The sequence below is a fragment of the Bacillus rossius genome, chromosome 1 (assembly GCF_032445375.1).
Source record: "Bacillus rossius redtenbacheri isolate Brsri chromosome 1, Brsri_v3, whole genome shotgun sequence".
Lineage (NCBI taxonomy): Eukaryota > Metazoa > Arthropoda > Insecta > Phasmatodea > Bacillidae > Bacillus > Bacillus rossius.
In genome coordinates, this window is record NC_086330.1 from 378,463,478 (window position 1) to 378,485,157 (window position 21,680).

Below are 21,680 nucleotides of genomic sequence, written 5' to 3' on the forward strand. Positions count from 1 at the left end.
AGCCATTTTAACTCTTCTAGAAATACAGTTTAAAAACATGATCCAAAATTAAAAGTACTTTTCGGGCCTCAGCGAACTGTTAAATGCTTTTCGTAAACATACCCCACTCGGATATCTTGAGTAGTTTTCAAATCGCGTTGTTTTTCCTGAAGCTCTGCGGGGGGCCTTAAGGGCTCCGCCTACCTGGTCACACACACGGTGCGCAGAGCTTCAGGAAAAGCAACGCGATTTGAAAACTACTCAACACATCCGAGTGGGGGTCTGCTTCCAAAAAGCATTTAAGAGTTCGCTGAGGGCCGAAAAGTACTTTTGATTTTGGATCATGTTTTTAAACTGTATTTCTAGAAGAGTTAAAATGGCTAAAATGCATGTTTTCAGAGTACATTTTAGGCGTAAAACAAACGGTAGGGATCCTCGAAAGCACTCAAAGAACTTTCATTACACCTTTATCTTCATTTCTCGGCCATATAATGTTACGGTCACCGCTCATGTGCACTGGGAGAAGACTGCGCGCCAGTCCAGAGGAGACACCGCGCTAGAAGCACCAGCGAGCGTCGCGCTTATCATCCCGCCTCGTCGACACACATACACCCCTGACGAGGCGGGGGCCTTAACACGCATCTCTTAGCTTCACTTGCAACCAACTAACTACGTAAACAAATCTTGGAAGTCAATTTTAACCTTCTTCCAATTGCCACTTCGCGTTTTGAAACTGTGCAAGTGTATGTAATCCGGATGGCAATACAATAACTTGGTCCCATCGAATTGACATGAAGCTAGAGCCAGGAGGTGAATTCTTCAATGGCTATTAGTGAACCCTTCGAGTGTAGTGTCCTTTGGTTTGTTTTAACGAGTCACATACAGTATGTTTTATTTAATTTTTGTAAGTTTTTTAAACTATAATAATTGTTATTTAAGATGGTAATGTTTGATTCTGAAGTTCAAGTAGATATTTCATATTAACCATAATAAATATTTTAAAAATTGCTATTCAAAGGCACTAATGTCAAATTAACTTATTGTATACATGTCACTTAGCGACTCTAGCAACGGAAGACTGCGGTTCATACTCGAAGAGCGCTGTCGCACACGCGGAACTGCATGACCTCGCTTCCTGACCGGCATGGCAGTAAACTACTGCTGGTCAAATTTTCAGCTAAGGCACTACAAAACCATTTTTTCCCCCCATTATTTTCGAAATTTCACTTTCCCAACGGGTCTTTACCACAACGCCGAAATAGCATAACGCCGAATGTTAAAATTGACCACGACGCCGACAGCTATAGAAAACTGTTGTGTACAACAACGCCGAAATAACAACTGAATTAATTTGTGTGTGTTTCTTAAATGTACCTTAATGCCGAAATACCACAATCAAACCTAACCTTACCTAACCTAACCTAACCTAGCGTAATATAACCTAACCTTAATTAACCTACCCTATCTTAGCCTAGCCTAACCTAACCTAGTCTAACCTAACCTAGTCAAACCTAACCTAGTCTAACCTAACATAACCTTTGTGGCAGTCCTGCAATGACATTTCTGGGCGTTAGTGTATTTCGGCGTTGTGGTACACAGCAGTTTTCTAGCTGTCGGCGTTGTGGTCAATTTGGCAATTCGGCGTTGTGGTATTTCGGCGATGTGGTGCGTCCCCTTTCCCAACCAAAAATCCGTGAACAAATTCCCAAATTCCGTAAATTGCCGTAACTATTTTGGTAGGATGGTAAGACTGTGAGTTCTCGGGAGACTTCATCTACCAGTAGGCACCACACTCGTTCCCTAGCAGCGAGCAAGGACTCTGTGTGTCGTCCCGAGTGTTCGTGCAACCCCCTCCCCCCTCTTCAAGGTCACGAGTGGTTAGGCCACTCCGTCCACGGCCCGCGCTCACGCGAGCAGAAATGTCGTTACAGCTTGGTTCGAGCAAGAGGAGAAGGGGGTGGGGGTGGGGGGTGAATGAGCGAGTTTTGCCCCGGGAACGGGCAAATTCGATAAAACAAAAATTTGTGTGTGTGGGAGTGGGGATGGGTAAGGAAAAGGAAAAAAAAGGAAAAAAAAATCCGGAGGAACATGTCTCTGCAGACGCGAGGCGTGGAGATATCAACAGCTCGAAGAGAAAAAGCTGAGAGGGGTAGCTTAATTGTTGCCCCTTGGAAGGGCAGCCCTTCAGGATTTTTCTGACAGTGGTTAGTTTGTAAAGCGACTGGAAGGGCAGCCCTTTCAGCATCTTAAAATGTGTCTATTTTCGTAATTTTATAATCCTGAATTGTTGCCCCTTGGAAGGGCAGCCCATCCAGATTTTTCTGGCAGTGGTGTTTTTGAAAGGTTGTCTGAATTGTGCCCCTGGATGGGCAGCCCTTCAAGATTTTTCTGACAGTGGTTAGTTTAGGTTAGGTTAGGTTAGGTTATATTAGGTTAGGTTAGGTCACTTTACAAACTAACCACTGTCAGAAATTTCCTGAAGGGCTGCCCTTCCAAGGGGCAGCATTTCAGTCGCCCCGGCTGAGAGACTCGATGTTGCAAAGTTCGCTGACCTTCGGGTGAAGGGCTTGTCGCGCTCACTCAGGCCTCGCTACTGCGGCCGTTGGCTTATCATGCCCCCCCCCCCCCCCCTCCTCCCGTGAGACCAGAAGTCTTTACTTTAGTCTCCAGTTTTGAGTACTTTTATTGACGTGATAACGTCTTATAAATCGATGAACGCCGGCTGCACGCACGAAAAAGCATGACTCATTGTCACGTTCCACCTGAGCCAGAGCGTGCAACAACCGGCCAACCACCGTGCGAGAAAATCTTCTATAATATCAAACAGGTTAAGGCGGGCTTTCTAAAAGCAGCAATTTAAAAAGTTTTCATTTATTTGTCCAATTTCGTCATTTCAAATTAACAATTTATTGACATTGATTTGATTTCAGTTTATTTCTACAACTAATTGTTCGTGATTATATTGGAACAAATTATTTAAATTAGATTTGCAGAAACTGCAAATAATATTTGAAAATTAAAAAGTATGTAATTTTTCATCAATGTATTCTAATGACGTTATCACGTAAAATTATCGTCCGTAAACCGACTTTACAGACAACCCTGTTTTTTATAGCTGTTTGAAGTTGATTTAAACAATTCAATAAAAACTTTGGTGGTCTCTAAAACTTGCATACATGTTGACAATTTTCAAATTTACTAAAAACCTACAAAATTGAGGCCATAACACTACTAGTTATACAAGACCAACAGCTACATGTTCAGTGTAACAAAATCACTATGAACCATCAGTCCATGCAACAAACTCATAAGGAAACTGCCACATCTTACAATAATTTAGGGACAAAATATCACAAATCTGCAAAACAACTAACTAACTAATGCCCCGCTAAAAACCCACAAGTCAAAGAAGTTTTTTTTTTATTCATTCTCATGCCGCTGAATTTGATTATTGGCTTTAAGAAGGAGCGTACGCACAATTTCATTTCAGGGTGGGGGGAATGCGGGGATATAACCGCTGTTCCTGCTGTTAGCTTAGAATTCTTTCCATATGTTGGTGGGAATGATATATTTTTATATTTCAGTGGGCTACATCCCACATACCTCCTCCCTAGCGAACACCCTTGGCTTTAGGGAGATCAATTTTCGAAACTTAAACGTTTTTTTTTTTTTTTTTTTTTTTTTTTAATGTTTTAGTGTTTACTGGATGAATGTGTTCCTAAATTTTATTTTAAATTTTATATCATTTTTCAAAAAACCAAAAAGTGCGTTTTTTAAACGTTTGCAAGCGTTGAATTAAAAAAAAGTAAGCATTAACTATAAAACACGAAACTACATGACAATAATTATGTGCTCTGTTGCAAAGAAAATTTCCGCCTAAAACCTCATTGTTTCTTGATCGATTTCAAAAGTTATCGCTAGAGGGTCCTACCGTTTCGAGCTACATTTGACTATCAGACTGGACTTCAAACACCTCTAAGGTTATTACCGTTTATACGATTGGACCGTCAGTAATAGTAGACGCCTCGTACACACATCTGGGCTATTGGGAAACAATTCGTCAATGAACAGCTGACTAGTTACCGAATATGCACACGCACGTGAAGACTCCTGCAAAAATAATTGCAACATGAAATGTTAAGTTGTCCATTTATCGCCAGAGAGCTTCACGCGTGTGTCGCAAGGGCGAAGATGCGCCCGGTGAAAGCCTGCAAGTCGACCTTACAATCATCCTCCCCAGCGAGAGGTCGCTGGGGACCAACTCCAGAGGTGTGACCGTTCAGACTTCTCAAGTGATGCTTATGGCGGTATTCCATGACGTTCGAGTATGGTAGCGAATAAGCACTATATTTTTGGGACACAACCTTAACCTGTCTCGCTGGCCGTATTCCAGAACGAGTCCAAACTGAATACCAGTAAGGGATCAGATCGGCAGCAGTTTTTAATACACGTTACCCTGTGCGAGGCTAGAAACGTGGAAACTTTGTACGAAGAGAAAGTCACCTGAACCATGAAGTACCCTTTTTTTGTTTGAGGTGCTTTGTCCGTTGATACGTCCTTGAATTGTCTGTGATTTCTAACAGTGTGAATTTGACAGCTCATCAAGTTGCTTGAGATAGACTGCAGAAGCAGCACTGTAAAGTGCTTGTGTTTCAGGCTTCAGCCTGAAGGAATGGTGAGATCTGCTCCAGTCTCGCCTGCTAAGTTGTGTCTCCTACTTTCTCTGTCTTGCAGGTTTATTGCACTCGTCCAAGGAGACGGGTCGTCTCCTGAAAACTAACCGCACGTCTCCCAATGCTGCTTTCACGTGGCCTAACAAAAGTAAGTGTGTGCCTCTCTTGTTGTCCACCCCGTTGTTGTCTGCATGAGTGTTCTTGACTCTTCTGTGTTTGGTGTCGTCTTCCTTGTAGTCGTTCCCCCAAACTTTTGGTGTGTTTCTCCTTGTAGTTGTTACCCGGATTCCTGTTTGTCTTCTTCGTTGTAGCCTGTAGTTATTACTAACGTAGAGCAAACTTTACATCATATGTCCTGACGTTTTGGCCATTTTTTCATGCAGTTACTGTCCATATATAGTACCAGCCACAAGTTTTGAGTTTTGTTCCTTGTTTTTACTGGCACAAATATTGGTGTCGTATTTATTTTGAATCTATTGCGAAAACTCTTAGCCAACATCTTAGTTTATCCTTTCTTGGAGTAATGCCCAAACTCGTAAGAGTTTTATTGCATGTATTTAGTACCGATAACGTCGGTACTGACTTTCTTGCAGAGTTACCCACCGACACGTGATGTATTACCCCCTCGTATACTCGACTTCTTATTCACTTCTTCCTTGTAACTACAACCGCATTCTTAAGGTCTTTTGTAGTTTAGATACTGCTTGAATTTTGGTTGTTTTCTTGCAGTTATTGACAAAAATCTTGGTTTTCTCCGTTGTATATTTACTGCCAAAATCATTTAATGTGTTTTTCTAACTTGCAGTTGTTGCCTAAACTCTTGGCAGAGTCTGTATTACACATAATGTCTTCTACTGGTGACTTTCGTCCAAAAAAAAATCCACCAAAATTCAGGGCGTATTTTTCTTTTGACTTACTGTTTGAAATATTGATGTGTTACCCCTTATGTTTATCGTCCAAAATTTTGGAGTATATTCCTATAGACCAGCTAATCTTATATGAATAATTTACCCATTGAATTGTTTCACTTCAGCTGCTGTGAAGTCATCGCAACGTTTTATATTTAGCATAAGAAGCAGGAAAATAATCGTGAAAATTTTTCGCAGGAAAAATTTCATCTCGACGTTAACTGGTTCAACCAGTAACATGACAGTCGCTGTAACTACAGTTATTAAATCCTCTGGCAAATGGGTTAAGCTCGCCAACACGCTGTTAAGTGGCAGTTTGTGGAGCGGCTGGCTTCCATTGGTCCTGATGGGGTGTAATTGTCATCGTGTGCTAGGCGGCTCGGGAGTGCGAGTGACCACTGTGACGTCATCCCAGCTGCCTGTCACTGCAAGCGAGAGACGCTACTGCCCGCCGCATGTTTCGTAGGGGGACGCACCACAACGCCGAAATACCACAACGCCGAACGTACAATAACGCCGAAAACCATAACGCCGAATGCCAAATTGACTACAACGCCGACAGCTAGAAAACTGCTGTGTACCACAACGCCGAATTACCACAACGCCGAAATACATTAACGCCGAAAAATGTCATTGCAGGACTGCCACAAAGATTAGGTTAGGTAAGGTTAGGCTAGGTTAAGTTAGGCTAGGCTAGGTTAGGCTAGCCTAGGTTAGGTCAGGTTGTGGTATTTCGGCGTTAAGATAAATTTAAGAAACACACATTCATTCAGTTGTTTTCCATTTTGCTCCTGTGGCCCCCCCTCCCCGCAGCAACATTTTTCGGCGTTACTGTATTTCGGCGTTGTGGTACACAGCAGTTTTCTAGCTGTCTGCGTTGCGGTGAAATTGGCATTCGGCGTTATGGTTTTCGGCGTTATTGTACATTCGTCATTGTGGTATTTCGGCGTTGTGGTAATTCGGCGTTGTGGTATTTCGGCGTTGTGGTAACGACCCGTCTCGTAGCAATGACGGTTGGCGCCCCATTGTTCGAAATAATTCTAGAAGTTAGCTTCCAATTTTTTATTTGTTTTGGCGGAATAAATAACGTTTTTACTAATCAGAGAAATTAATTTTGGAAAATTGTGACCAAAAATTTATATGTAACACTACAAGTATTCTGCTGTAGTTTTACAAACAATTTATATGACTATGCAGTGTTTTAAATATGTGCGTATTTTGGGTTCTACGCCGGTGTTAATAAAAACAAATACTCTAAACTTACAGTAAAATCACAAAAGTAGGCTATCTTTTAAAAACCTTTCAATGCAAGTAAATTATTATATCCGGACAAGTTTTAAGTGGAGGGAAAAAACTATATTTAAGTTAATCGGAGAGTCGAGATTTATCAGTATCGTTTACAAAACTTATATATCTCATGATTTTCATAAGTTTGCTGATTTTCCAGTATTACTGCAGCCTGTTCTTATTTATCTTTACAGCTGCTACCGTGTGTGCATGTTAACTTGTGAAATTGCAGAAGTTTGTGCTATATTAAATGATATTTTAAGATAATTTCAATACTATATGATGGTGATAGTATTTTGTGATTTCGTTTTTTGTAAATTGTCACTTGTTTACCTTGCAGTTAAACAGTTTATTTTTTTTACAAGCTGTTATTCGGAAAAGCGTTGCCAAATTTTTTTCTGTAAAATAACGTAATATTTTTTTACATTTTACAATACGTTACCGTCAAACTTACAAGATTATGGGAGTTTATCATAAGGGAGTAATTTTGGTAGTACTTTTTAGTTCATATTAACAGCCAAATTTCGTAAAATATCACTATTCATCAAAAAATAATTTGTAAACTATATTTTTTAGGGATTTGTAAAAGTACAATATTCTTCTACCGAGTGCGATTATACTGCTGCTTAAATTATAAGTTATAAGTTAAACAAGAAAAGGGTGGTTTCTGAAATTGTTCTATAATCAGGATAATAAAAAATAATAATTTGTGTAAAAACTTAAATAAATAATATAATACATTATAGCTATTATGACGCTACGTCTTTTTTTAATAACCTAGTTTTAATAAATTTTTTTTAAGTGCTGAAGCCAACAGGTGGTTATTTATTAATCTCTAAACTTCATAGTTGGCAACACACACACAAAAAAAATACTAACAGATATTACAGACTAATTTATGTCACGTAAAAGTTTTGTTTGGAAAACATACAGACTTGGTTATCCGTGGGTAGAGACCGGAAAAATTCGCGGGTTCATTTCACGATATGCTAGAATCCAAACAACTGTATATTTATATTGCTTCTGTGATTTACTCACAATTTATCTAAAGGACTCTGAGCCAATTAAAAAACCTTCAACCAAAAGAGTATCGAATCGCAAGCTTCCGAGTTGACAGGTGTCACGAGTCAATAAGCCAATGAGCAGGTGGCATTAATCCGAGTGTGTAGAGGGTTGTGGAGTCTATCCTAGAGGTCATCGAAATCGCGAATTTTTCCAGTCTCTATCCGTGGGTTCGAGGTGTATCTGCGTGTCTCAGGCACTGTAGCCGGGACGCCAGAGCGGTGTCTCAGACCCAGGTCCAGGGTTCGAGTCTTGGGCGGCTCTCCTTAGAGTCCAGAGCTGGTTGTTGATGTCATCTCGCCCCTTCGTATGGCGGAAGGCAACAGCGCGCCAAAGCGGCAGTGGCGTAGCCAGGATTTGTGTATGGGTGGTGTTAAGAAGCATGCCCCCCCCCCCGTATTAAAGCGGGTGGTGGGGGGTTCCTCCCGCGGGAAAATTTGGATTTTAAGGTGTAAAATAGTGCTATTTTAGCAGTTTTCAGTACTTAAACTTAAATATTGTAATGGTAAAAATTTTATTAATATGAAATTTGTTTGAGTGATAAATAAGAAATTAATTAAAGATTTTGTGCTAAGGGGGGGGGGGTTTGGACACCTAACCCCCCCCCCCCTGGCTACGCCCCTGCAAGGCGGGATCACTCTGGGGTCGCGACTCGCAGTGAGCAATACACAGAAAAAAATTGTTTCCCAACGATTCACAAAACAATTGTTTGTAGATGAGTTACTGTGATCGAGGCGCTGTTGCGGTCGGGGCTCGAACCCACGCCACGCCGAGCGCGGTCACGACAGGACGACAGAATTGTGTCCCCTCGGAGAGGGCACCTTTCATGCTTTCGGTGGCGGTAGTGCAGCTGGGTAGAAACTGGAAATGTACCTACCTTTTCCGATCTCTTAAAATGTTTCGGTTTTAAAGCAAATATGCACTGGAAATGTATCATTTGATTTCAGTATTTTTAATGTAGCTCTAGTAACCCAACCGTCCATAATATTTTTAGGTATTTTTTATTTTATTTACATTGCTTATGATCTTAACCTATGAATCATTACTTACGTCATGATTCAAAACTTATTAAAATGAAATGTAAAAAAAAAATATCTCTTAATTCTTAAGTTATGACTTTGATTGGACTGTGAAAGAATTTTTTTTGTAATAATCCAGTTAAAATTCTGTATTTTTTTAAACAAATTTTCTCATGAACAACACAGTTCATTTATTATCTTCAAGTTCATCACAAGCATGGGGATTACTGTACAAATAAATAATTACTTCTATAGATTCCACAGCAATTTATTGCAAATTTTACCCTGGCATTCTTGGCAACTAGTTTACAAAGAATTTGTTCGCAATGATTTGTGCGTGACCTATGCCTGAGTCCTGGTTAGTATTGCTGTACAGTTATGCCCTTAGCTACGAAACCGCCAATACCAAATTAAGAAACGTAAAAACTCAAGAAGTTCATGACTCAATGAATTAAATAAATTGAAGTATAACTGTTTATAAATTACGCAAGACACAAAACCACAACTTCTTATATTTTGACTTTGCTTTTCCGCGTTATATTTTTTTAAGTGAAGCAGTCCGGAAGTTTTAAAAACAGAGATAGGCTACGATTTAATTTTAATTAAATGCATCGTATTTTTACTTACCATAATTTCGCACATTGTAAACAAGTGACACATTTGTATCCAATTATTGAGATTTTCAAACCTTTTTTATGGCAAACTTGACATAGGTGGTCATTTCTTAGTAAAGATGATTATTTAACATATTTTCTTACACATCAATACCCAATAAGGCACTACACTCTCCTCGATAGCTGTATTTTTATTTATACTATTAAAAATGTGGACTTTTTTCAAATCAATGTAAGTCATCCTCCCGATTAGGCTACAAAGACATTTCGTTGATATGTCATGCCTTTGCAGGCATAAGTAACACAGTACTGAGCTATTTATAAAATAATCTGTCCCATACGCTTAAAAAATCAGGGATGTGGCCACCATAAACCTTTTTTGTTGAAACGTACCCAAACAAATATTCTTTGTTGGAAAAAAAATGGCTAATTAAGTGATGAGAGCAATATTTTTTCGGTCGCAAATACGTGGTTTCGTCGAAGCTACAGAATTATTTTGGTGGCGACACAACATACTCGGTGTGCCCATACTGACGAAAATACTGAGTGGCGGTCGCAAACCTGTTTACAGCGTACTCTAGTGATATAACACACACAGGTCTCTCTCAGCGTGCCTGAAACATAGACAAAACTGCTCGCTGAACATAAAACTGTTTAAAATTACTACGCATCACTGGAATTTAGTAGGAACACTTTTGGAATTGATCCATTTTGTATCTGTATTGGAGAGGTTGTAACAGTTTCTTCAGCGAAAGTACTCTAAATTCTAATAATTTTAACAGTTTTTAATTTTATTTAACTTAATTTGTTGGGCACAAGCTACATACACCATTGCTGGTCTTTTATTTTGGTTGTCATAGAAAAATCCAAATGACATCAACTGATACTGTCTCAAATTTTTTTTTTTTTTTTTTTGCTCATTCCTGAAGCCTTTTCTATGGCAACCAACATAAACCAGCAGTGGCGTATGTCAAAACAAATTCTTCCTCGTTGCAATAGTCATTCATGCGGAGAGTGTGGATCGCCGAGGATCCAAGATGGCGGACCCGAGTCCTGCGGCAGAACCGACTGCAGCGCACTACTCACGCGGTCGGAGCGCGGATTGTTCCAGAAGACCTGCAGGTGCAGCTGGAGGAGGACGAGAAGGGCTACGAGGCGCTGGTGGTGCCGGACGCCGCCCCCGGGGGCCTGGACGCCGCCGCCGCCGCCCCCGCCGCCCCCGACGGCCGCGAGACGTGGGGCCGCAACGCCGACTTCCTGCTGTCCATCATCGGCTTCGCCGTCGACCTGGCCAACGTGTGGCGCTTCCCCTACCTCTGCTACCGCAACGGCGGAGGTGAGACGGAGCTTCGGTCCCCGCGCCGCCAGGTCGCAGCACGGCGCGCGCGCCATCTTGGTTCCCTGCGGAACACGGGAAGCCCACGATTCACTCGTCCTTCTGGACATACCCGAATACTCACGTTGGCAAGCCTTCTTTCAACAGTCAAGAGAGCCAAACCCGAAGTTCCCCGAAGTTAATGCTCGCTTTTTTTTCCGTACCACAACAGGTGTATTTATTTGGGGGAAACCGTTTACCTATACATGATTTCACAGTATCTTTAATGTAGCTATCCTAACCAAATCAACCGTCCACGATGTTTTAAAGTATTTATAATGTAGCTAACCTAACCTAGTTGACCATTAGTACCCTTTTATCAACACCGCCATATTTATTTACAATGAACCAAAAAAAAAACTGAAGATGCACGATCGGGCATTTGGCTCTCTCGTCTGTGAAAAGAGAGCTTCCCGTGGATAACTTAGCAGCTTCCATTCCACGGCTCGGCGGAGCAGAGAAGCTGCCGCGGACCACTAGGTCCAAGTTCCCAACTCTCGCAACAGCCCAACTCGTGTTACCAGACCACACGCTTTATCCTGTATCTATACCTGTACGGGTTAGGACCAAGGTTTTGCCTGTGTGCATGCAGGCCACGGCTAGCCAATCAGCAAAGCACATATTCCACATGGCCCCCTCCCGGCACGACTAATACCCAGCATGACTGGACGTACAGCCTATAGATGTGTACTTCCCTACGAGGTCAAGGGAAAAATACCTGCAGCTAGACACTTGCTGAAGTCAACATTTTGTTACCTTTGCCTCAGTTACAGACGCCTACGTGGAAAAAAAAAGTTTTCCCTCCAGATGGCTATACGTGGAAGTTTGTTTAATTGATATAAAAATATATTAACTTAAAACAGCTTTAAAATATAGATTATTTATATATCAGTGATGCATCCAGAAGGAAGTTTGTAATAAAAACTTACAAATTATAAAAATGCGTTTTTTTTTTAAGAAAATAAATTTTGAGGAAACTATTAGTTTTTAACACAGCCCCCCCCCCCCCCACCCCTTCCCGAGCTTCTGGATACGCCACTGATCGCATGAGTCTGTTCCTGCTCCTGAGTCTGTTCCTGCTCCTGAGTCTGTTCCTGCTCAAGAGTCTGTTCCTGCTCAAGAGTCTGTTCCTGCTCCAGAGTCTGTTCCTGCTCAAGAGTCTGTTCCTGCTCAAGAGTCTGTTCCTGCTCAAGAGTCTGTTCCTGCTCAAGAGTCTGTTCCTGCTCCTGAGTCTGTTCCTGCTCCAGAGTCTGTTCCTGCTCAAGAGTCTGTTCCTGCTCAAGAGTCTGTTCCTGCTCAAGAGTCTGTTCCTGCTCAAGAGTCTGTTCCTGCTCCAGAGTCTGTTCCTGCTCAAGAGTCTGTTCCTGCTCCTGAGTCTGTTCCTGCTCAAGAGTCTGTTCCTGCTACAGAGTCTGTTTCTGCTCCAGAGTCTGTTCCTGCTACAGAGTCTGTTTCTGCTCCAGAGTCTGTTCCTGCTCAAGAGTCTGTTCCTGCTCAAGAGTCTGTTCCTGCTCAAGAGTCTGTTCCTGCTCAAGAGTCTGTTCCTGCTCCTGAGTCTGTTCCTGCTCAAGAGTCTGTTCCTGCTCAAGAGTCTGTTCCTGCTCAAGAGTCTGTTCCTGCTCCTGAGTCTGTTCCTGCTCAAGAGTCTGTTCCTGCTCAAGAGTCTGTTCCTGCTCCAGAGTCTGTTCCTGCTCAAGAGTCTGTTCCTGCTCCAGAGTCTGTTCCTGCTCAAGAGTCTGTTCCTGCTCCTGAGTCTGTTCCTGCTCCAGAGTCTGTTCCTGCTACAGAGTCTGTTCCTGCTCCAGAGTCTGTTCCTGCTACAGAGTCTGTTCCTGCTACATAGTCTGTTCCTGCTACAGAGTCTGTTCCTGCTCCAGAGTCTGTTCCTGCTCCAGAGTCTGTTCCTGCTACAGAGTCTGTTCCTGCTACAGAGTCTGTTCCTGCTCCAGAGTCTGTTCCTGCTCCAGAGTCTGTTCCTGCTCCAGAGTCTGTTCCTGCTCCAGAGTCTGTTCCTGCTCCTGAGTCTGTTTCTGCTCAAGAGTCTGTTCCTGCTACAGAGTCTGTTCCTGCTCCAGAGTCTGTTCCTGCTACAGAGTCTGTTCCTGCTCCAGAGTCTGTTCCTGCTCCAGAGTCTGTTCCTGCTACAGAGTCTGTTCCTGCTACAGAGTCTGTTCCTGCTACAGAGTCTGTTCCTGCTACAGAGTCTGTTCCTGCTACAGAGTCTGTTCCTGCTCCAGAGTCTGTTCCTGCTACAGAGTCTGTTCCTGCTCCAGAGTCTGTTCCTGCTACAGAGTCTTTCCTGCTACAGAGTCTGTTCCTGCTCCAGAGTCTGTTCCTGCTCCAGAGTCTGTTCCTGCTACAGTGTCTGTTCCTGCTCCAGAGTCTGTTCCTGCTACAGAGTCTGTTCCTGCTACAGAGTCTGTTCCTGCTACAGAGTCTGTTCCTGCTCCAGAGTCTGTTCCTGCTCCAGAGTCTGTTCCTGCTACAGAGTCTGTTCCTGCTACAGAGTCTGTTCCTGCTACAGAGTCTGTTCCTGCTACAGAGTCTGTTCCTGCTACAGAGTCTGTTCCTGCTACAGAGTCTGTTCCTGCTACATAGTCTGTTCCTGCTCCAGAGTCTGTTCCTGCTCCAGAGTCTGTTCCTGCTACAGAGTCTGTTCCTGCTCCAGAGTCTGTTCCTGCTACAGAGTCTGTTCCTGCTCCAGAGTCTGTTCCTGCTACAGAGTCTGTTCCTGCTACATAGTCTGTTCCTGCTCCTGAGTCTGTTCCTGCTCAAGAGTCTGTTCCTGCTACAGAGTCTGTTCCTGCTCCAGAGTCTGTTCCTGCTACAGAGTCTGTTCCTGCTCCAGAGTCTGTTCCTGCTACAGAGTCTGTTCCTGCTCAAGAGTCTGTTCCTGCTCAAGAGTCTGTTCCTGCTACAGAGTCTGTTCCTGCTACAGAGTCTGTTCCTGCTCCTGAGTCTGTTCCTGCTCCTGAGTCTGTTCCTGCTCCAGAGTCTGTTCCTGCTACAGAGTCTGTTTCTGCTACAGAGTCTGTTCCTGCTCCAGAGTCTGTTCCTGCTACAGAGTCTGTTCCTGCTCCTGAGTCTGTTCCTGCTCCAGAGTCTGTTCCTGCTCCAGAGTCTGTTCCTGCTCCAGATTCTGTTCCTGCTCCAGAGTCTGTTCCTGCTCCAGAGTCTGTTCCTGCTCCAGAGTCTGTTCCTGCTACAGAGTCTGTTCCTGCTCCAGAGTCTGTTCCTGCTCCAGAGTCTGTTCCTGCTCCAGAGTCTGTTCCTGCTACAGAGTCTGTTCCTGCTCCAGAGTCTGTTCCTGCTACAGAGTCTGTTCCTGCTCCAGAGTCTGTTCCTGCTACAGAGTCTGTTCCTGCTACAGAGTCTGTTCCTGCTCCAGAGTCTGTTCCTGCTCAAGAGTCTGTTCCTGCTCCAGAGTCTGTTCCTGCTCCAGAGTCTGTTCCTGCTCCAGAGTCTGTTCCTGCTCCAGAGTCTGTTCCTGCTACAGAGTCTGTTCCTGCTCCAGAGTCTGTTCCTGCTACAGAGTCTGTTCCTGCTCCAGAGTCTGTTCCTGCTACAGAGTCTGTTCCTGCTACAGAGTCTGTTCCTGCTCCAGAGTCTGTTCCTGCTCCAGAGTCTTTTCCTGCTCCAGAATCTGTTCCTGCTCCAGAGTCTGTTCCTGCTCCAGAGTCTGTTCCTGCTACAGAGTCTTATCCTGCTCCAGAGTCTGTTCCTGCTACAGAGTCTGTTCCTGCTCCAGAGTCTGTTCCTGCTACAGAGTCTGTTCCTGCTACAGAGTCTGTTCCTGATCCAGAGTCTGTTCCTGCTCCAGAGTCTGTTCCTGCTCCAGAGTCTGAGTCCCACCTCTCTCTCTGTGCCAGGTGCGTTCCTAATTCCGTACACGTTGATGCTGGTGTTCGGAGCCGTTCCTCTGTTCTACATGGAGCTCATTCTCGGCCAGTACAACCGGCAGGGGCCTATCAGCGTCTGGAGGATATGTCCCCTGTTCAAAGGTGAGCGGCGCGGTCTGCAAGTTCGCTGTTGGACGTCGCTATGGGAGCGTCTCCCATTTCAGGTCAACATTTCATATTTACAGTAATTACAGATCAACTTGTAGACTTTTTCAATTGTTTAACTTTCACGAAATTAAAAAATATATATACAGCGCATTCCTTTTTGCTAATTAGCTGCCAAAGTTACATTTTTAACATTCTTTGGGTTGTACAAATAAGGATAATTTAATTTATTTCGGAACTGAAACTTTTTAGGTTTCACTGCAATGCCACTGGCTACTTCATGATATGGTTTGCATGTCTATAACAAAAACTCATTTCATGTTTCTTGGCTGTCGAAATCGTAACAAATTTGAGAAATTTTTAATGCCAGGTAAAATTAATTCATATTTTCTGAAAGAAAAAAAAAGAGAATGAGACTTTAAGAAAAATACCAAGGGATGTAATGTTCGCAGGCTTTCACGGCCATTGTCTGAAGTATCTTGGCTTCTGGGTTGTAGCCGCGTCCTTGTCGGATATTTCACCGACGTTTTGGTCGGCATTGCAGTCGCCATCATCAGGGAGCAGTTTCCCCCTGATTATGGCGACTGCAATGTCAACCGAAACGTCGGTAAACTATCCGCCGAGGAACCGGCTAAAACCCAGAAGCCAAGCTTCTTACCAAGGGATGTTATTAACATTTCAATGCACCGTTGAGTTGATAAAATAAAGTTTCCCTTTGGCTTTGCGAACTCTGATTTGGCGCCGTCCATCTGTGAAGATGATACTTTTTAAAAATAAAAAAATATTTTTCGACCCTTGAAATGTCATTAAGTACCCTAGATATGTATCGCCTGATGCACATTTCGATTCTATGCAAAATGCATAAAAAACACTTTGTTCAAACAATACAATTTTTTTAAGGGAAAACTTCTATTTTCATGTAAGTCGTCATCGACATGGCCACGTGACGTGAATGTTTATGTATGTGTGTGTGTATATATATATATCGGATCCAGGATTTTGGTTTGGAAGGGTCTTGACCCAGCTGAGGGTATGCTTTATCAAGGCAAACACTAAAACAATAGTGGACCCAGATGCTTTTGGAGGGGGCTTGAGCCCCTTAGCCCCCCCTCTGGATCCGCTACTGTTTATATATATATATACTCAGTGGTGCGCGCGCAGCCAGCACGTGTCTCCAGTCCCTGTGCACCAGTGCTGTGCACCAGTGCTGTGCACCAGTGCTGTGCACATGTGAATGGCATGTGTCGGCACGGGAGTGCCGTGGTCGCCGGACCATGGGCGTCGCAAGGATATATATATTTTTTTTTGGGGGGGGGGGAGGGGGACTTCAATTGATTTAGTTGTTGAGGAATATCCATCCCCTGGGGGAAAAAAAAGCGAGGGTGTTCGGGGGGGGGGGGGGGGTCCATCCACGGTACAATTTCGGGTTAGAAGGTGCAAAAAGGTGTTTTTTTTAGGCATTTTTCTTTCCTAAAAATATTCTAATTATAATTGGTTGCAATATATAATTTTTTAAAAATATATATTTTTGTCAGAGAACAAATTGGTTAAAATCACAGTTAACATATTTGCTGGTGCTATATCCACACAAAATCATTATTTAAACGTAAGGAGAAACTGCGAAAGTACGAAACTCAGGGGCGTAGCCGGGGGGGGGGGGGGGGTTAGGGGTTCAACCCCCCCCCCCCCTTTGCACCAAATCTTTAATTAATTTCTTATTCATCACTGAAACAAATCTCATATTAAAACTAATAAAATTTTTACCATTACAATATTTAAATTTAAGTACCGAAAACTGCTAAAATAGCACTTTTTTACACCTTAAAATTCAAATTTTCCCGGGGGGGAAACACCCTCCCATACACAAATCCTGGCTACGCCACTGACGAAACTAAATATGTTTTTGGAGGGGGACGAAATTGAAGAGTGTTAATATTGGGGGGACGTATCCCCCGGTTGCGACGCCCGTGGCCGGACGGGCGGGAGACGGGTGAAGGGAGGGGTGCAGGTCGCTGACCCTCGCAGGGGTGGGCTTCTGCGCCGTGCTGGTCGCCTTCTACGTGTCCTTCTACTACAACGTCATCATCGGCTGGGCGCTGTACTTCCTGGTGGCCAGCGCCGCGCCGGAGCTGCCCTGGCTGCACTGCAACAACTCCTGGAACACCGAGTGGTGCTGGGAGGCGAGCCCCGCTACCACCAACACCACCAGTACCACCAACACCACCGCCGGCCGCAACACACACTCGCCCGCCTCCGAGTACTTCCAGTGAGTGCTCGCACATCCCGGCTCCCGGCTGCCCGCAGTACCGTTCTCTCACTTGAACACGTCCATGCTGGGCAGGGGGTCGTCCGTCAAGTCGGTTCACGGACGACAATTTCACGTGACAACGTCATAAGAAAAACATTGACGAAAATTATGCATACTTTTTTTTTAACTTTCAAACATTATTTACAGTTTTTTTGACGTTACAACGTCTAATAAAACGACGAAAGCCGGCTGCACGCACGAAAAAAGGATGACTCGTTGTCCCGTTACACACATTGTCCCGTTACGCACATTGTCCCGTTACGCACATTGTCCCGTTACGCACATTGTCCCGTTACGCACATTGTCCCGTTACGCACATTGTCCCGTTACGCTCATTGCACGCTTGCGCCGCATCTGTCTCTCTTCCACTCGATTGGAACAACCATCGATTTGAATTTTTCGAGGCACATTAAACTTGTGAAACACTCCCGTTCGTTTCCTACTTTTCCTGTCATCGTCCTATCCTTAACGGAATAACACAGATCGGAAGAAGTTAAATAGCAAACATGTGTAAAAGTTATAGTTAAAATATTCCCTTAGTTAAAGTATAAATAAGTTAAATATTTGAATTAATGAGTGCAAATAAAAGCAAATTTATCAATTAAATTGTAGATTTCATTTCACTCCTTCTTTGTATCCATACAAAATAGTGATAATTCAATTAAAATGATTCAATTTTATTCATAAAAGTATGCAATCATTTCATCAATGTTTTGTTATGACGTCACGTTAAACTATCGACCGTAAAGCGACTTTACAGGTAACCAATTTTTTTTTTTTGCAAAATTTAATTTAAATAATTTGTTTAAATATAATCACGAACAATTAAGTTAAAAATTACCGCCTTAACTTGTTTGATATTACAGAAGATTTTTTTTCTAGCACGGTGGTTTGGCCGGTTCTTGCACGCTCTGGCTCTGGCGGAACGTGACAATGAGTCGTGCTTTTTCCGTGCGTGCAGCCGACGTGCATCGATTTATAAGACGTTATCACGCCCCAAAAAAAAAAACGAATGATAACAAAATCGGGGAATACAGCTACGTATCTATCATCTCCATCCAAAATTTTTATCACACCACCGGATAGCTAAAGGATCAAATAATTCGTCTCGCTAAGTGAGGACTGTGACGCATCGCGTGCGGTGGAGGGGGAAAGCACCGCCATTTTGAAGTCATTTTGCTTGCGTTTCGAGATTTCCATTTGGTGTAACTTTTGGCTCGGAGAAGCTACAACGTTCGTTTGAGTTACAATCGTCGGCTCTCATCAAAATCTATCGATTGCATGTATAAAACGTTATTGTAAAATAGTTACAGTGAATATATATGGTGTTAAAATAAAAAATATATACGTAATCAAAAGTATATCATGTCGGCCTATACGCGCCGAAAAGGCAAATCCAAATAGAGATCGTATACGTACACGTATTCACGTAGGGCCTATAATACACGTCCGTGTCCATGACACAGTCCCTCCTCGTTTTTTTTTTTTTGAGCTGAAAGGATGAATGAACATGTACCTAAATTTTATAATCATGTTAAAAAATTAGGAACACAGGTAAAACAATTCCTGATTGTATAGTTTTTTACACAGCTGTTATATGGCTCGAATGTAATTCGAAGGAAAAAATAAATATTCACACAGCTTGTGCATAAAAGTTTGAGTAAAATGGTGTATAGAAATACATATGTCACCGTTGAAAAACTCCCACGAAAAGCATTTCCGCACATTTATTCTGACGGATGTCTCTCGCGTGGCGTGTTCTTCAGCCGGCCTGAAACATTTTTAAACTCATATCATAACACTAAGAATATGTTTGTATAATAATTTTAGGTCAAACCGTAATATTACTTTAAAAAATCTTAAATTATTTGAGTTAATTCAACACTATTATTAAATTTAAAAAATTACGAGTCTTGAACTATGTCCCATGAGTAGAGACCTGCAAAATTCGCGGATTCATTGACCTCTAGGATAGACTCCACAGTTCTTTAAATACTCGCGGAAATGACACCTGTTCATTGGCTAATGACGCGTGAGACGTCTCAACTAGGCTGTCCGTAATTCGGCACTTTCTTGGTTTAATGTTTCCCATTGGCTCACAGTTCCCCGGATAAAATGTGGGCCAATCGCAGAAGCGGTACGAAGGTATAGTTGTTTTGATGCTAGCCTATCGCGAAATGAATCCGCGAATTTTGCATGTCTCTACCCATGAGGTAACGAAGCACGCACTCTACCACCTTTTTTACCTTGCAGGTATATATTTTATTAGCCCTAACTTAGCATTAGGTGATAAGTAATAAAGTTTTAGACTTAGTATTACAACAAAATAACTGTTCATTAGAAAAAAAATTATATAATTCAAACGAACAAACAGAATTTCTTTTTTATAAACTATTATCAGGCTTTACTTACACATTATTTTAAATTTTAGTGTTATAGTAAACAAAAAAGAGATCGTGTTATTTCGGATCAGTTCGGCAATCCCCGGTATAAGATGCGAGCGGAGCTACCTGTGTTGGAGGCTTCACCGCTAGTACCAGCGGGTGACGCTAGGGTAAAACCAGGGTCTCGTCACACGAGTAGCGTGCATGTGTGTGTGTGTTGTGTGTAGCCGCGCGGTGCTGGAGATGCAGTGGAGTAGCGGTCTGCACGAGATGGGCTACCCCAAGTGGCAGCTCATGCTGTGTCTACTGCTCGTCTACAGCATGCTGTACCTGTCTCTCTTCAAGGGCGTCAAGTCCTCGGGTAAGTGCGTCGTCGCGCTCCACCCTGACGGAACGTTCCACATCCGTACATTTTTTTTTTTGGTGACTCCTGGTGTGGGGCCCGAGCCCGTGTAGTTTCGCGAGGCGTCCGTGACGGCGTCGCTACAGAAGGGAGCGGGGAGAAGAAAAGTTCGTAGAACTGACGAACTCGTAGAGTTGACGCGTAGCTAAAGTCTGTGCGGTTCTGCATGCAGGCAAACTGTGAATAACTTAATGCAATTAAGGGGAGTATAGACGAAAAGTTCGTAGAACTGACAAACTTGTAGAGCCGACTTGTAGAAGTATCCTGTGTGGTTCTGCGTGCAGTCAGTGTAGTGCAGGTGATGGATGCTCAAACAAGGGGGGGGGGGAGAGTGGAAAGTTGATAGAACTGACGAACTCACAGAGTTGATGTGTAGCCAAAGTCTGTGTGGTTCTGCATTCAGGCAAACTTAGACTAATATAAATGCAATAGGGGGGAGTGGGCAGACTAAAGGTTCGTAGAACTGACGATCTCGTAGAGATTTTGTATAGACGAATCCTGTGTGGTTCTGTGTACAGGCAAGGAAGTGTGGGTGTTGGCATCGAAACAGGGGGGAGTGAGAGGAGGAAAGTTCGTAGAACTGACGAACTTGTAGATTTGACGCATAGCCAAAGTCTTTGTTTTTCTGTGTGCATACAAAGTACTATGGATGATGGAAATGCTACATAGGGGAGTGGGGAAACCAAAAGTTCGAGGGCTTAACGAACTTGTAGAATTTTTGTGTAGACGAATCCTGCGTGGTTCTGTGTACAGGCAAGGTAGTGTGGGTATCGGCATCGCAACAGGGGTGGGTGGGGAGAAGAAAATTTCGTAGAACTGACGAACTCGTAGATTTGACGTATAGCCAAAGTCTGTGTGGTTATGTGTGCTGGCGAGGTACTTCGGATGACGGAAATGCAACAAAAGGGAGTGGGAAGATGAGTAGTTCGTAGTACTGACGAACTCGTCAAGTTGGCATGTAGCCGAATCCTGCATGGTTCTGCGTGCAGGCAAGGTGGTGTGGGTGTCGGCATTGAAACAGGAGGGGAGTGAGAGAAGGAAAGTTAGTAGAACTGACGAACTCGTAGAGTTGACGTTTAGCCAAGGCCTGCGAGGTTTTGCATGCATGGAAAGTACTGTGGATTACGGAAATGCAACAAAAAGGAGTGGGGAGAAGAAAAGGTTCGTAGAACTGACGAACTCGTAGAGTTGACGTGTAGCCAAGGCCTGCGAGGTTTTGCATGCATGCAAAGTACTGTGGATGATGGAAATGCAAACAGAAGGGAGTGGGGAGACGAAAAAAATCGTAGTACTGGCGAACTCGTCAAGTTGACATGAAGCGGAATCCTGCGCAGGCAAGGTGGTGTGGGTGACGGCGACGCTGCCCTACGTGGTGCTGACCATCCTGCTGGCGAGAGGGCTGATGCTGCCCGGAGCGCTGACCGGCATCTCGTACTACCTCAGCCCGGAGTTGTCCAGGCTCGCCGACACGCAGGTCAGCCCCTCACCGCACCCCTTACCTACATACTAGCGACACAGTGAACAGTCTTAGCTCAGTATTTCTATGTTTTGACACATTCCCTAATCCGGAACCGATAAAGTCGCTCGCGTTAATTTTTTTTGACATGATAATGTCTTATAAATCGATGAACGCCGGCTGCACGCACGAAAAATCATGACTCATT

General features: G+C 43.3%; 1 protein-coding gene across 2 annotated transcripts in view; it reads left to right on the forward strand.

Moving 5' to 3' along the window:
* Positions 1-21,680, forward strand: part of LOC134528561 (sodium-dependent noradrenaline transporter-like) — a 173,892-nt gene that overhangs the window by 110,968 nt on the left and 41,244 nt on the right. The window contains exons 2-6 of one of the 2 annotated variants that reach the window (XM_063362295.1): positions 10,654-10,878; positions 14,787-14,918; positions 16,947-17,187; positions 19,841-19,974; positions 21,351-21,490. In XM_063362295.1, the coding sequence (XP_063218365.1) occupies positions 10,654-10,878; positions 14,787-14,918; positions 16,947-17,187; positions 19,841-19,974; positions 21,351-21,490 (872 nt within the window). The remainder of the gene's footprint in view (positions 1-10,653; positions 10,879-14,786; positions 14,919-16,946; positions 17,188-19,840; positions 19,975-21,350; positions 21,491-21,680) is intronic. The other variant, XM_063362296.1, reaches the window with a different exon arrangement.